Below are 17,075 nucleotides of genomic sequence, written 5' to 3' on the forward strand. Positions count from 1 at the left end.
AATTTCAAATGACTAGGACTATAGACTAGAAATAGAAAATCTGCTGCCAAAAAAACAACCCTGTCGAGAGCTGTGTTTGTTTCTCACCAACTACACTACTAAAGCCCCGGCCTGACACCTTATGCTACAGTCCATTGTATGTGAGAGCACTGAGAGGGCGTGGGCTGGGTGAGAGAACTGGCCTGAGTGGCTGCGAAATGTAAGACTGGAAATGTGTAGCACCGTCAAGGACGCCAACCCACCACAGCACGCAGCGCACAGGTTATGAAAGAGTTCTGACACTCAGTGGGCTGCGTGGTGGCAGGTGCCAACAGGAGACCCACTATACATCAGCTACCCACGTGTTAAAGAAGGAGTGCCATGATTCTTTTCCAAACTAAAACGATGATCATCAGGTCTTATTTGTTATACAAGAGGAAGAATTGTTGTTTTTATGTGGGCACCCCCGCCAGTTCATTAAGTATGCCTGGTTTGCCTGGTGGGTGGTGATGGGTGGTGATCCACCTGAACTTAAGTCGCACCCACCGCTGTAGTTGTATTATAAAGGGGGAGGGGTTAGGGGAGGGGCTGATAATGTGATGTCACTATATTACTTTTTTTTTTTTTTTGGCCCGTTTGACTGTCAATTTCAGCCTCCAGGAAGAAACCCTAAATACAAAGTCAATACACCATTGCACATACAAACGACTCCAGGGTGTCTAATGAAGTACCGTCACCTCATAGACACATGAAAAACTGGAGAAATACAAAAAATGTGCTACTCCATCTTTAAAAATAAAGAGTGGGTCGTTGTTAACCCATTAAGATTAAATGGCTTAAATCTAAATAAGACCTGTGGCTCAGTTTTCTAAATCTTAACAGGTTTCTGAAAAACGTATTTTTTTATGTCGGTAGTGCCCACCAAAATTATATATGTATTTGGCCGCCGACCACTATCTCAACATATTTTTTTTCGGGGATCCCCAGAAGCAAATATTTGAGTTAAAAATCTTATATATAGGCCCAGGCCGTAGCGTAACGGTCTGGGCACCGGACTGGTGATCCAGTCGCGGTGTGCCGCGGGTTCGACTCCCGAACCCGACACGGCCTTTACCGCATGTCATCCCCCCATCTCTCTCCCGTTTCCTGTCAGCCTACTATCTGTCCCTTAAAAAATCAATAAAAGGCGTAAGCCGTAAAAAAAAAAAGAATCTTATATATATATATATATATTATATATATTGTGGGGTGTCGCTAGGCAACCAGCCGCCAGGTGAGAATAGTAGCCCAGACAGCCAGTGGGGAGGAGGCAGAACGCAGCCAAGAAGAACACGCCTACTCGGCCTCGTCATTCAACAGACGTACTACCCCGCCTACCTATTGGCTCAAGGCATAGTGTACGCACCTACGCCACCTTCCAGGGAAGACTGACTGCTTCTGCGCTCATTCCCCAATGACTACTGAGAGGGACAGTTCAGGCATGCTCGGTGGTAAGCGATATCTCACCCATCCTCTCGCACCAGGCATATATCCATATTAATATGAGCGTCATTATTAAAGTCTGTATTTCTCATCCACTATAGAGCGTCGCAGTCCCGCCCCCTTTCATGACGACGGAAGGAAATGAATCCCAATGCATTTTTCCTCATAGACATTTCAAAAGGTATTTATTTAAAGACGGTTACGCCGCGGACAAAGCCAACTCGAGTCGTGACAACTCATGACAACAAACACAATATTTTTGACCAAACAAATAATTACAAAGAAGAAAAAAAACAAAAAAGTGTTGTAACCTGCCGTTTTTTTCTTGTAATTATTTGATCGGCCCAAAACATTGTGTTTATTGTCATGATTTGTCACGACAAGAGTTGGCTTTGTCCGCGGCGTAAACGTCTTTAAATAAATACTTTTTGAAAGGTCTATGAGGAAAATGAACGGAGAATAATTTCCTGGGCCCTGGTAGGGGGCGGGACTGCGACACACACACACCCACCAGCATGATCGCACAATTTGAGAAAAAGGTTAGTTCTCTCTCTCTCTCTCTCTCTGTGTAACGGCCTATACAGTTCAAATCAGACCACTTGTAAATTGCAACCAGGTTGTTTTGTCATTATTCCATATATAAGCCAGAATAATTTGCAGTTTTAATGACTTTTTCCATCACAATGTACCGTAATATGCCTTAATTTGGCTGATAAAACCATTTGGCTGTACTTTAAGAGCTGATATCTAAGCACATTATGCGGAGTGTTTGGTTGCTCTGAATGCAAATAGACTGCAGAACTAGAGTGTGTGCATTGTCACTCAACGTGCATGCGTCATGTAGGTTGGCTCTGGCTGTGGCGCCTTTACATTGCAATACGTGTGTGTGTGTGTGTGTGTGTGTGTGTGTGTGTGTGTGTGTGTGTGTGTGTGTGTGTGTGTGTGTGTGCGTGTGTGCGCGTGCATGCAAGTTTCTGTGAGTGCGTGCATGTTTTTGTGAGTGTGTGTGTGTGGGGGCTGGGGGGGACTATATGACTAACACTTTATCTCTTCCCCTTATGTTAAGGGTTACTTAATTTGAATGTAGGCTACATGTTGTCACATCACTAAGCTACATCAAAATGTTGATTTACGAGACACTATTATGTGCTTTATGTGTCAAGTCACCCCTATTCGTTTAATCTATTCAGATGTATTCATAGAGGATAGCATTTATTGTATTTATTTATAATAACATGTGACCTTTAATCATCATCAATGATATAAATGTATTGAAAAAAAGTTTGATTTTTACTACTGAAACTTCATGTGCTCTGGACTCACATTAGGTCAAACATTTAAATGACCCAACACAGGTTGTGATGGTGAAGGTATACATTTTGTGTAATTTGCTGAAAGGTGTGTTTGTATATAGTTTTTAAACTTCCTTATTTTGTCTACTGTCGTCACTGTGCTCTGCATGGTCAATATGTCATCATACGTTTAGTGTGTGTGTGTGTGTGTGTGTGTGTGTGTGTGTGTGTGTGTGTGTGTGTGTGTGTGTGTGTGTGTGTGTGTGTGTGTGTGTGTGTGTGTGTGTGTGTGTGTGTGTGTGTGTGTGTGTGTGTGTGTGTGTGTGTGTGCGTGTTTGAGAATTTAGGTTTTGTACATCCTTAACGCTGAAGCATTGTGCCAAACCAGCCACAGGCTGACATGGTCACATTTTGCTAAGCCAGCATAATTATGGTTATATAGTTCATGCAATGATTTTGATATGACAATGACACATACAGGAGCTGCAAATACAACATAGTTATTATCTGTAATCAACAGCAGTTACTTTTCAAGATGTCTACGGATCATATTTATGCCGAGCCAGACATGACAAAGATGGTGAGAAAGAGAGATAGAGACAGAGGACAGAGAGGGGACCCTGCTGAGGACAGAGTAGAGATGGTGGAGGACATCTACCAGAGTGTGGACGACTTCGTCCCTGGACCACAGCGGGACATGATGGTGAGGGACAACACAGCAGGAAGACAGGCTCAGGGTGAGTTTGATCAAGTAGTTGATCGTTGTCAATGTGATTTCAATGTTTAAAATGTAAAAACATATAAAGGGAAGCTCTGCACACTCAGATCTGCGTACAATCAATGTATTTATACAATATATGTATTTATAGCAAGCTCCTGAGCTTCTTCAGGCATTCAGGCATGCCTGAAGGTAAGTAGACCGAAAGCTTGCTAAATAAATACATTGATTGTGCGCAGATCTGAGTGTGCGGAGCTTCCCTTTATTTTTCTCATGTTCCCTTTTGTCTCTCCAGCACCTCACTTAAGTTTTGTCAGCGGATGAGCGGTGGTTCTTCTTACATGTTTGTCTGAAATGTTTAAAATGTAAAAAGAAATAATAAAAATAATACATGTAGCAACTGTCTGTCCTTCAATAAAAGATTATTCAGATTTGATTCAGAATTTACTTACAGCACAAAACGTAACAAGTGCATATCCTTCACTATAATGATGATTTAGACCAGGGGTTCTCAACGTTTTTGGCTGGGGACCCCCAGAAATGCTTTGGTCCTGTCTCGCAATTTGGCGACCCCCCTAGGGGTTGCGACCCACGGGTTGAGAACCCCTGGTTTAGACAGCTGTTGTTCAGTTATAGCAGAGCTTTCAGACTCTAATTCAGTGTCTCTCTCTCTCTCTCTCTCTCTCTCTCTCTCTGCACACCTAGCTGTACTTTCGGTTTCAGGACAGCGCTCTAAAACAGGGAGAAGGCCTCTCAAAGTGGTTACTGGGTGTCTGGGGATGCTGTGTCTTATACTGATGGGTGTGACCATAGCCCAGGCTGTGCACTGTGAGTATTACATGTCACTAAACTACTACATCACTCACTCAGGGAGTTTGTTGCCTGACATTTTTGTAGATGTGACAAGTATTAAGGCCACCACAGTATTAACCCAGAACTTGTAACATTTTCAGTTTTTCTTTTTGTGTGTATTATAGACCAATTATTTCTTTAAAAACATTGGGACTGGGCGCATGGGTGACTGTTTCATGTAATCAATTCCCAACAGATGATGAATAAAGTAGGCCTAGTGTTGACAATTAAATACACGTAAATAATAACAACAACATTGAGTTTTTTCTTATTATCAAATACAAATTTCCACACAGATGCTTAACCTCATCATGAACAGTAGCAATAACTGTCTGTATCATCCATTTCTGTCCTTGCAGATCGTTCACCCTGCAGTAACAGCATGACCAACGACACCCTGGTGCATCATTATAACACCCTAAAGTCCAACTACGATAACCAGACCCTGGAGTTTACCCAGATAAATATCCTCAACAACAACCTGAACCAGGAGAAGGACCAGCTGAAAACACAGATAGCAGGTGAGAGAAGATACAAAATAAATTAAAATGGTATAAATAAAATAATAGTAGTGGAGTCAAAACTAACTACACTATTTGCAACAACAACAGACTACAGCAAACTGAACCAGGAGAAGAACCGACTAGAGTCTGACAACACCAACCTGAACCAGGAGAAGGACCTGCTTCAACGTGAAGTAAACCAGCTGAAGACACAGATAGCAGGTGAGAGAAGATACAAAATAAATTAAAATGGTATAAATAAAATAATAGTAGTGGAGTCAAAACTAACTACACTATTTGCAACAACAACAGACTACAGCAACCTGAACCAGGAGAAGAACCGGCTAGAGTCTGACAACACCAACCTGAACCAGGAGAAGGACCGACTAGAGTCTGACAACACCAACCTGAACCAGGAGAAGAACCGACTAGAGTCTTACAACACCAACCTGAACCAGGAGAAGAACCGACTAGAGTCTTACAACACCAACCTGAACCAGGAGAAGGACCGACTAGAGTCTTACAACACCAACCTGAACCAGGAGAAGGACCGACTAGAGTCTTACAACACCAACCTGAACCAGGAGAAGAACCGACTAGAGTCTGACAACACCAACCTGAACCAGGAGAAGAACCGACTAGAGTCTGACAACACCAACCTGAACCAGGAGAAGAACCAGCTTCAAAGTGAAGTAAACCAGCTGAAGACACAGATAGCAGGTGAGAGAAGATACAAAATAAACTTGAAATACTTATCCGAAGTAAACAAATACCAGGAATGTTTACTTGAGTAAATGTATAGAGTAGAAAACACCATTGATAAAGTAGATGAATAGTTTTACCCTCCACTCCACTACATCTCTGACTACTATTATTATTACAACTATGTGTGTTAGAAAATCTCCTGTTTGATGTTTTCAGACAAGCCGTGTCGCAGTGGATGGAAGAAGTTTGCAGAGAGCTGTTACTACAAAACTACTGGAGGGAAAACATGGCAGCAAAATAGAGACGAGTGTCAGAGTCAAGGAGCTGATCTGGTGGTCATTAACAGTAGAGAAGAACAGGTTAGTGTATGTGTGTGTGTGCGTGCGTGTGCATGTGCGTGTGCGTGCGTGCGTGCGTGAGTGCGTGCGTGCATGTGTCGATCATTATAGTGAATTGAATAGAATTAATAATGATTCAATCATGTACAAATAATCAGGTATTCGTCAGAGGGTTGAACCCTGCGGGGACTTATGCATCATGGATTGGTCTGACCAGGACTCAGCAGGGCAGCTGGACGTGGGTGGATGGAACACCACTGACAACACAGTGAGTCATTTGACATGTTTTCATTGTAATCAAAGTCTATCAAACTCACTTTATTTGAGTGACTGAGTGGATGTGGTTAAATAAATACATTGTTTATTGTGCAGGTACTGGGCCAGTGGATATCCTCTTGATGATGGAGACTGGTGTGCAGCCTACGATCACAGGACTGACCCTGGAACATGGTTTAATGAGAGATGTTCAGGTACAGGGGCCTCCATCTGTGAGACTAAGTGATGTTTGTTTTCACTTCATTGATGAAACTGCAGTTCAGTGTTCTGCTGCTACAGCAGTAATTAGTAGTGAAAATGATAAAAACTAAAAAAATATATATATCTTGAAGTACTACATGTTGTACCTATAACCACTTTAACACAAACCAACAACTACAGTATGATGCTTTAGCATGTTATTAATTTGGCTTTCACACCTTGACCCTATTCTGGGGACGAACATTCTGCGAAAATAGCAGATCTACAAGCCCACGGCGTGTCACACCACGATGCATTGTGAGCTTGTAGATCAGGTATTTTCACAGTGAAGATAGTGCAGAAGTTCTCAAAGTGTGGTGCGGGAGCCCCTAGGAGTCATTGGTGCGGTTCCAGTGGGTCGCAAGATATATATATATTTTTTTAAAGAATTTTTGTCTATTTTTTTGTACATTTTAGAGAAATCTACACATTTAAAATTTAGACTTTTACAAAAACGTCTCGGGGGTCTCTGACATAAAGACCTTTAGATGGGGGGTCAAATAGATATCAATTATATAAATTTGGGGGTCCTTGACATGAAAATGTTAGAGCCCTGGGCGACCCCAGTCAGAGTAGTTCTATTTTCGATGAAGCGATTTGATGTAGAGAGAAAATGTAGGAGGACCAAGAATAGAGCCCCGAGGGCAGGATCATGCAAGATGTTGGGTTGGAAATCTTTCATGTCCTAAACGTTTTATTTTTATTATTATTTTTATTATCATCATTTTTAAAACATGTTAAAATTGATTATCTACAAATGGTAAATTTGTATTTTTATATAGTGCCTTTATCCAAGGCGCTTTACAGAGATTGTGCATTACATTCACCCATTCACACATCGATGCCGGAGGAAACCATGCAAGGCACCAACCTGCACATCAGGAGCAATTAGGGGTTCAGTGTCTTGCTCAAAGACACTTTCGACACTAACTCTGGGGGAGCCCGTGTTCGAACTGGGAACCTCGCGGTTTCCATCCGGTCAACCCCTGAGCCAGTACTGCCCCTACAAGCTCACAACGCATCGCGATGCGACAATTACTGTACACCCACTGTTCATTAGCCTGAGCCTGTATTTCAGTGGCTGAAACAAAAAAGGCCCCACATACATACAGAGGCACATTTGATGAACATTCAAAGTGATCAGCAGGGCTCAGAGCATTAACGCTCCACAAGGGCTCATTCAAGTCAATCAGAAAGACCTCATGGGATTTTTTTTGCCCAAGCTCCCGATAGTCTCAAGAATGACCTTTGATCATGAAAGGCTAAAGCCCAGTCCACTTCGCAATTGAACTAGTCACAACCAAAATTGTGCCTACCTGCTACCGGTCAATTCAGAGTCAGACCACTGCAACTTGTTGTCTCCACCAGGCCGAAGGCATGTGGGGAGAGTATGTTTTGCACTCCGTCCGTCCGCGTGTCCGTCCGTCCGTGTGTGTGTGTGTCCGTCCGTCCGTCCGTGAACAGCTAATCTCGCCCACCGTTAACCCGGTCGATGCCATATTTTGCACACACACTCCCTGGATGCCAACCATGAACCTCTGCCCCAAACTTTCCAGAACGGCCTGTTATAGCGCCACCAGGAGGCCGCTTTGTGCAAAACAAGTTTTTGCACAGTTCACCTACAGATTTTGTCCAAACATCACGCAAATTGGTACACAGTGTCTCTAGAGCCATTCAACGAAACGGGTCTTTCACATTTATCAGACTCCATCCTGATTGGTTAAGATTGGCTTCCAAAGTTCACAGGAGTGCTCAGTTTCAAACAAAATGCTGCAAATCATGAACACATCGCGTGATTTCCGTGAAATTGTGCACGCACATTCCCACTAGGCCGAGGACGAAATGCCACATGAACAATTTCAACTCAGCCTCAAGGTGGCGCTATAACTGGCCGAAAAGTGTTTTTACCTCTAACTGCACGGATCTGTGGATAACCTGGTGGAGACCTGTGCCCGGAAGGGCACTTTTTCTAGTTACAACTGGAGCAAGTTGCAACTGCATGTGTCGGACATGTGACAAACTGGGTTTTAGACCTCTGTGCCTTCCTTGTGTTTAGCCTTGCAGTGGCCAGACGCCAATCTGCCGGTGGCAATTTTTTCTTTTGCCTTCCGCGGACTGGTCTGGCCAAAAAGCCAGGCATCCCCTTCAAGAGTATATGTTTGGGGTGGGTCATATCATTTTATTTGCTAAAAGAAAAAATCCAACTGACCCAATAAGTTCTGAAGGTGAAGCTAAATTATGTCATTCTATTTAGCTATATATGCCATTTGTTTTTGCTTGTTCGCTTATATCATGTCTTTTTGATCTTCTTAAATTCGTATTGTTAGTTTTTAACCACATGAACCTTGCATTATTATTCATCATTATTATTCTAGTCATAATAGGTGAACATTCTGAGAAAATAGTCTTCAAAAATAGCAAATCTACAAGTTCACAACGCGTCACAAGGTACTTCTAGAGCTGCTATTTTTGATGAAGCTGATTTTGGTCTAGCCGCTGTACAGAAAGTAGTAGTGCAATATTATGTAGCTGTATTTTAACCCTGTTTTTATGAAAGCTTTTAATAAAACTTTACTTGACAAGAGCATTTTATTCAACTCTTTATTTAACAATTCTACTGATTAAACTAGAGTTGGTGAAGGTGGTGACACAAAGAAATGAGACAAAATTGGAACTGCAAAAGCTCTTACGCTCTCCTGATTGGTTGAAAAATGGCAACTCACCCGAACATGTATTTTCTGTTTATTTAAGAGGTGGAGGGACGGGGAGACTTTTACTGAAGAAAAGCTCTATACTGTATAATGAAAAACTGTATAGTGTAGCCTGTGTTGCGCTGCCCTCGACAGAACCGAAAGTGCTATACTTCTCCAGCACAGCAGTGTAGAACCGAGAGAGTGACACATTCTTTTGGATGTAAACTGCGCAACTTTTAGCTTTTTTGATCGAATTTGCGGATCGATTTTTGTGTGCGTGCGTGTGTGTGTGTGTGTGTGTGTGTGTGTGTGTGTGTGTGTGTGTGTGTGTGTGTGTTGGGAGAGACGAGAGATATTTATAAAGAGCGGGGGAGACGCGCTGTGCGCTCTGATCGAGACGATTCTTTTTTTTAATTAATTCGAAACAAATGGTCCGAATGTTCGCTCGAACATTCCTGCCGAAGTACGAGTCCTAAAATAAGGGCTAGGGTACAGCCTTAGTGAGTGTGTGTGTGTGTGTGTGTGTGTGTGTGTGTGTGTGTGTGTGTGTGTGTTAGGCTGCGCAACAGTGACACTTAGGGCAGACCCAGGGACACACATAGCTGTCTATAGGAGTGGTTGCACCACTCAAAAGATCACAACCATGTGAAGTGAGTGGCACTCTTATCTTGCATATCTTACTTATCATATCATTCTGGCCACATTATGAATATTATGGTTGCCCTGCAGTTTGGTGTGTCTGTGATGATTTGATTGGCTGAGCAATGTGATGATGTATGATGATAAGAGTGCCCCTCACTTCACACAAGTGTGACTTGTATGTATTAATAAGTCAAATAATTTCAGTCATCAATGTTTATACAGCTCATTGTGTATTGTGTATAATTACTTCCCTCTGGTAGACGGTACAAAGTACCAAAAGCTAACCGTTTTTCTTTTTAATTCCAAATACCAAATGCCATTAAGGCACTAAATGATACCATGTCTCGCTAGATTTGTTTGTTTTTCCAATGTATTTGCCACTGCTTTTTTGCCATGAGAAAATAATTGTGTTAAGTGTTGTTGCTGTTGTTGTTGTTGTTTTTTACAGTTGAGACCGAAGACGAATTTCCACACGTGGACAATAAATGAAACTAACTAACTAACCAACTATTGCGTATAGCTTTTTTATTTTTGGGCTTGACCAAAAAATGGGTTAAAGTCTCTCACCTCCGGCCAGCTCCTCGGGGCCACAGCTGGCCCGGTCGGGGTCGATGTCGGCCACCCACAGGGTCTTGGTGCAGCCCTTCCACAGCCCGTAGTGGGCCATCTGGCAGGTGTGGTTGCCGCTGAACGTCTTGGGCTGGGCCAGCTGCGCCCAGAACTCCGTGCCCACGCCCAGCACCGCCAGCGTCACGCCCACCAGGGCCACGAAGAAGGCCAGCTTGATCTTCCCCTCCTGGGTGTCGCTCATCTTGGGCACCGCCATCACCCGCCTCCGCCCGCCGCCAGGGACGATGCCTTTGGCGCCGCCGCCTCCCAGCCCCCCCGAGCGCCCGTCCTCATCATTCTGCACGAAGAAGTTTGACCACATGGCGGTCAAACTGGTGAGGGATGTGGACTCACTAGGCTGGTTAACTAGTGAAGGATGTGGACTCACTAGGCTGGTTAACTAGTGAAGGATGTGGACTCACTAGGCTGGTTAACTAGTTAGTGAAGGATGTGGTCTCACTAGGCTGGTTAGTGAGGGATGTGGACTCAATAGGCTGGTTAACTAGTGAAGGATGTGGACACACTAGGCTGGTTAACTAGTGAAGGATGTGGACACACTAGGCTGGTTAGTGAGGGATGTGGACTCAATAGGCTGGTTAACTAGGCTGGTTAACTAGTGAAGGATGTGGACACACTAGGCTGGTTAACTAGTGAAGGATGTGGACTCACTAGGCTGGTTAGTGAGGGATGTGGACTCAATAGGCTGGTTAACTAGGCTGGTTAACTAGTGAAGGATGTGGACTCACTAGGCTGGTTAGTGAGGGATGTGGACTCAATAGGCTGGTTAACTAGGCTGGTTAACTAGTGAAGGATGTGGACACACTAGGCTGGTTAGTGAGGGATGTGGACTCAATAGGCTGGTTAACTAGTGAAGGATGTGGACACACACACTAGGCTGGTTAGTGAAGGATGTGGACACACACACTAGGCTGGTTAGCTAGTGAGGGATGTGGCCTTAGATGCCTCAAATCTATTTAACTAGTAAAGGGATGTCAACTAGATGAGGATTGGAGCTACAGTTAACTAGGTCAGGGAAAGGTCCCGACCGTAAGGATGAAACGGGAGAAACATTTTGACAGATGAATCCAGTGCGTCTACTGAGAGGTGAGGACGGGCCGGGTGGTGGAGATACTGCAGATAAAGAGATGAGGCCAGGTGTCTCGCCGTTCCTCCAAATTGCTCCTGAAAAACAATAACATAACAGGATAGAGAGAATTTAACCCATTTTAGACCTGAGATTCAGTTTTCTGAAAAACCTGTTTCTATGTGTCAGTGGTTCTCATTTTCGGGATTTTTCAAAAATATCAGGTCTACAAGCTCGGTGCCTGAGCTTGTAGATCTGCTATTTTCAATAGCTAAAGTATAACGTTATGCTTAACAACAAAAGGGGTTCCCACCCAAAATGGGGAGAGAGAGAGAGAGAGAGAGAGAGAGAGCAAGCATTAAAAAAAAAACAGCCCGCCCAGGTTGTAAAAGATGATAAGAAAGATTCCCTCTCATCGTTTTTAATTCCCACCATCTTTATCAGCATCTAGCCCCCATCCTCCTCCTCCTTCTCCTCCCCCTCCCCCTCATCCTCTCCCTCCTCCCCCCTCCTCCCCATCCTCCTCCTCTCCCTCCTCCTCCTCCCCCCACCTCCCCCCCCTCCCCCTCCTCCTCCTCCCCCCACCTCCCCCTCCTCCCCCTCCCCCTCATCCTCTCCCTCCTCCTCCTCCCCCCTCCTCCCCCCCCCTCCCCCTCCTCCCCCTCCTCCTCATCCTCTCCCTCCTCCTCCTCCTCCCCCTCCCCCTCCTCCTCCCCCTCCCCCCCCTCCTCCCCCTCCTCCTCATCCTCTCCCTCCTCCTCCTCCCCCCACCTCCCCCCCCTCCCCCTCCTCCTCCTCCCTCCTCCCCCTCCTCCTCATCCTCTCCCTCCTCCTCCTCCCCCCACCTCCCCCCCCTCCCCCTCCTCCTCCTCCCTCCTCCTCCCCCCACCTCCCCCTCCTCCCCCTCCCCCTCCTCCTCCCCCCTCCCTCCTCCTCCTCCCCCCTCCCTCCCCCTCCTCCCCCTCCCTCCTCCCCCTCCTCCTCCTCCGAGAAGCAGCATTGTGACCCGCCGGTCCGCTCCTATACTTCAGACAGCCAACAGATAAGCCCCGCCGACCGACCGCTTCGCTTTCCCTGAAAGGCAGATCCCCCCCCCCCCCGATTTAGAGGCATTAGGAGTTGGCGCGATATACCCGGAGGGGTCAAGGAGAGCGATATTAACCCACACATCCCACAACTAAACCCCCCCTCCCCCCCCCCCACGGTTTGTATTAAGCGGACCACCCGCTGCGGCGAGGAGGGACTGTGAGTTATGGTCCCTGCTGGAGGCGGGGCAGGTATCCGTGGCATTACAGACACAGATCCCTCTTTGATCCAAGGGGATAAATACCCCAACCTCTCTCTATGGCCCTCTAGCTCTCTCTCTCCCTTTGTCTCAAACCCCCTATACAGGAACATGGCAGGAATGTTGTGCGTGCGTGCGTGCGTGCGTGCGTGCGTGTGTAATGAAGGGCCTGAGGACATGTATGTTACTATATGTTAGTGTGTCGGTGCCATGCAATGACATACAAGGTTTTTCTGCATGGGCGCACAAACCTGGTATGTCCCAAAACCGTTCTGGGGGGGAAAACAAATATCCTGTGGTGGAAAAAAGTACTCACATATTTCACTTGAGTAAAAGTATCAATACTGCAATACTGCTTTGCCGAGCCATGAGGCCCATAGGGCAGGAGCCTATCTCCTGTTTCTGTAGCGTGAGGCAGCTTGATGTACAAGTACACCCCCTGGACATGACGCTAGTATGTCGCAGGGACTTAACCCCAATCCAACCCTTGATGCTGAGTGTCAAGCAGGGAGGCACTGGGTCCCATTTTTACAGTCTTTGGTATGACCCGGCCGGGGATCGAACCCCCGACCTCCCAGTTTCAGGGCGGACACTCTAACCACAAGGCCACTGAGCTGGTCATGTAAATGTAGATGTACTCTGCTATACAATTAAGTAAAAGTCCCGGAATTCAGTACAAATGTATTGGTATGAAAATGTACTTGGGGCGTGTTTACATGTTGCGCTCATGCTGGTGGTGGCCGTGCGTGAGGGCGTGCGTGCGTGTGTGCGTGCGTGGGCAACTCACTCTCAGAGGCGTTCGTGTTGCTCCAGAGTGTGCGGGGTTGGTTGGGGCAGCAAGAGGGAGTGACGTCCGGGGCACGGCAGTGCCGCCACCCCGGGTCGTAGGGTGTGGTGTCTGCGTAGAGGCACCCTGGGTGGTAGGGTAGGTGTCTGGGTGGTGAGCACCCTGGGTTGTAGGTGGGGGTCTGGGCTAGGAGCACCCCAGGTCTTCAGTGCCGTCTGTGGGAGCAGAATAAATATTCATAATAATTACTTACGCAAGAAAAAGCGTGCAAGTACTGCGATCGGCTGGGTATGTATGCCGGTGTAGTCCACCGTATGTCGGTATTGTCCCTGCACCGGCCAATAAGGGACCACCATTAAGCACCGAAGTCCTGACGCCACTGTCGGTAGAGGGCGTCAGTCCCCAGGTTCGTGTTTACTTTTTATTTGCATTGTAATGGCCATGGATTTTAGATCGCCTCATAAAAGAACTGTGTTTGAAAAATAAACCGATCACCCCGGCCTTTTGACTCATATGGATATGAAGCATCGACTGAAGGTGGAAATGTACAAATACACCCAAAGAGTAACAAAAAAAGCATTAGAAATGAGTCAAACAACCCAGAGACTACATTTCCGGGTAGGCGGGTGGCTGCATCTGCCCGTCGCACAACAGAAACTGAATGTTAATTATGTTTATTTTTATTTTATTGATATTTAATGTTTTGTGGCTAGTACGATTCGAGTCACCACCAGCTGAGCTTACGTCAACGAAGGAATCTCAGGAACGCAATGTGTTGACAGCTGGGCGTGACGTATATTAGCAGCGACATTGCCTGCATATGTAGTTTCAAGGCTTTTGCGGCCACATTAATTCCATTTTCTCCAGAAACTGTCTGTATCAAATATGAATGGACATCATTAACGACGCACAGCCACTCCCCTGACAGAAAGGCTGGTGTGGTCGGTTTATTTTTCAAACACAGTTCTTATATGAAGCGACCTAAAATCGCCCTATGGAGATTTCACTGCAAATGAAAAAAAATCACACCCGTGTGAACTGAGTGGTGCGTGTGGGTCTGAGGAGCTAAATTTCATCAGTCCGTGGCTCAAATACAGAATAAATAATGGGCCTTCACATGCAAAGGGTTGAAAACCACTGTACTAAAGCGTCACGCTACAAAGCATCAAACGTAGATGCACAAACTTGGAAAAGTGCTGCGGGATACAGATTCCAGGTACAGGAAGCATCGCCTCCTCCATAAATGGCGACTGGCAATTATCACAGACACTTAACAGAATCTTGCCAATGCCTTACTGCCTTACTGTACCTCCCGGCTTGGGCATTCCTGCAATCTGCAGGCCTCTCACAACTGATTTATGGACATTACAGAGGCTTCTAAATATAGTAGTTTACAAGTAGTTTACATTTGTAACCAAGCTGTATAGCATCCTTAAGACATTGGTACTTAAGCACCTTGGTAAGCAAAAGCTCTTCCCAGACTGTGGTCAAATGTACATGCAACTTCCAAAATGGTCACTCGGAGATTAAAATAGGGTGCATTTTATAATTATAGTATAGACGCAATAAAACAACGACCTCTGCATCCACGGGATACACTACTGTACTGTTTCTTATTCTAGTTTATTTTGCTAGCTTTAGTTATAATAATGATTTCTTCTTCTCTTTTCTAGAAGAATATAACCACATTATCAGTGACGGATTAACCCCTCTCAAGGCCCTGGCGCTTCACCAAATCAAAAGGCCCCTATACTGATTCAGTCAATTAATTAATTAACATGCATGCGTTTAGCGCATATCCACTACTGCCTGCGCTGCCCGCTGACACAAGACACAGCAGCCAGCAGGCATGCCGCACTGGGCACAGCCTTTCCAACTTCAGTCTCTGCTAAACTATCTGCAATTTCCCCGAAAATTAATTTGCCTATATCTACAAGCTCCATTAGCATGCAGAAGCATGTTTTGTCTAAATTGTCTTTGTGGCCAACAAATGTAGCTACATTTGCAAACAGTGCTGTTGACCATGTTGTTACATGGTCCATATAACATGTGTGCACCAACAGACAATGCCAATATGCTATATTAATATTAGAACGTTTTAAAGACAGATTAATTATTGACGACAATGCAACCTGTGGGTCCAACGTCACTGAAAACTTTCATAATAGCAATTAAATTAATTTACTCACGAGTGCTGGAATCGTGAAATGGAGGATGTAAGAACACACTTTTGTTGTATTAGAGCAGGGTAAATATGAAGTTTTGCGCCAAGGTCTTGTTTATATTCCTCTTACATAGGCTGTATGTTATTGTCGCAAAAACACACGTTGGTCGGTCTGAGTGAGGGGGGCCTTCCTGAGTGAGGGGGCTACTGACGGCGTCGCTTACTCGCTTCCCCTCTGTCAGAGGAGGAAGCGATGCGCAGCCGTCGGGAACCCCCCCAAACAGACTGCTCCCCCCCCCCCCCCCCCCCCCCCCTCCCGAAAACTGCTACAGAAACTGTCAGACGAGAAGACCAAAAACACTAGCGGGGGTTCTTATGTTGCGTTATATTTTTCGAAAGAAGCAACAGCTGTACCTATAGTCTCGTACCAGGCCCTGCAAGCTTCGGGCCCTGGCGCTTAAGCTCCACCTAGTTCCATTGTTAGTCCGGCTCTGCACATTATAACCATATAAAATGGGAGTTAAATGCTGCAATTTGTAAAAAATGGCAAAATATGACTCCTAACGTTGTTGAAGTGGGACTAAAATGTCCCTGGGACTCATCTAAAAGACCATCCCGGGATTCATTACATTGAAAACAGGTCTATTTACATTACTGGTTACTTCTCTACTGTCCTCATCAACATCTGCTGTATTATTATAGCTGTGACATCCGAAAAGTAATCCGTGTCATTATTGTGCATGAACATGGCAGTTGAAACACTGTTTCAGTGTGCTTATACATTGTGTGCTTATACATTTCGGCAGACGATGAAACATATGAACTTATGTCCTTAGCCAATCAGGTCAACAATTCTGTCGTGCCTAGCAATGTACATACCCTTATATACATAGCAGCCATTCAGAATATGTGACAGAGTTTCGGTAACTGGAGTGCATGCATGTGGTCATGGTGCAGACAATGAGGAGGAAATGTATCGGGGTACCACAGAGAAAGATATAGGGCTGCATTTCGCGTGTCTTAAGTACCAGGTCTTATTACTTAAATTGAGTAAACTAAAGACCTGGAGGCATGATCAATGCCATTTGGCTATTCTGAGTGGCCAAAGAGCATTGATCACGCCTCCAGGTCTTTAGTTTACTCAAGTTAGGTAATAAGACCTGGTACTTAAGACACGCAAAATACAGCCCTTCGTCTTGTGGAAGGAACTCTATTGACCGTACACAATGTTGGTGAGTTTGACGTTTAATACAAATCAGATAGGGCTTTTCTGTTTGGATGTATAGTATGGGCTTAGTTATCACCTTGCTGGCAACATGGCTGCGGTGTGCATATAAGGTCAATTGCTGGGCAGAAACCTCATATCTACGTCGTATCTACGTCGTATATTGCAGGGAATACCGGACATCTCACCCCTTTATATATA

The 17,075-nt window shown here is 45.2% G+C and overlaps 1 protein-coding gene across 2 annotated transcripts in view; it reads right to left on the reverse strand.

The window, feature by feature from the left end:
- cacng6b (calcium channel, voltage-dependent, gamma subunit 6b) overlaps positions 1-17,075 on the reverse strand; it is a 41,946-nt gene that overhangs the window by 18,260 nt on the left and 6,611 nt on the right. The window contains exons 2-4 of one of the 2 annotated variants that reach the window (XM_083761481.1): positions 13,486-13,700; positions 11,255-11,511; positions 10,288-11,156 (exon numbers count right to left, since the gene is read on the reverse strand). In XM_083761481.1, the coding sequence (XP_083617607.1) occupies positions 10,288-10,651 (364 nt within the window). In that variant the 5' untranslated portion in view covers positions 10,652-11,156; positions 11,255-11,511; positions 13,486-13,700. Of the gene's footprint in view, positions 1-10,287; positions 11,512-13,485; positions 13,701-17,075 lie in introns of both variants that reach the window. The other variant, XM_083761480.1, reaches the window with a different exon arrangement.

The sequence above is a fragment of the Protomyctophum parallelum genome (assembly GCF_964188405.1).
Source record: "Protomyctophum parallelum genome assembly, chromosome: 3".
NCBI classification, from domain to species: domain Eukaryota; kingdom Metazoa; phylum Chordata; class Actinopteri; order Myctophiformes; family Myctophidae; genus Protomyctophum; species Protomyctophum parallelum.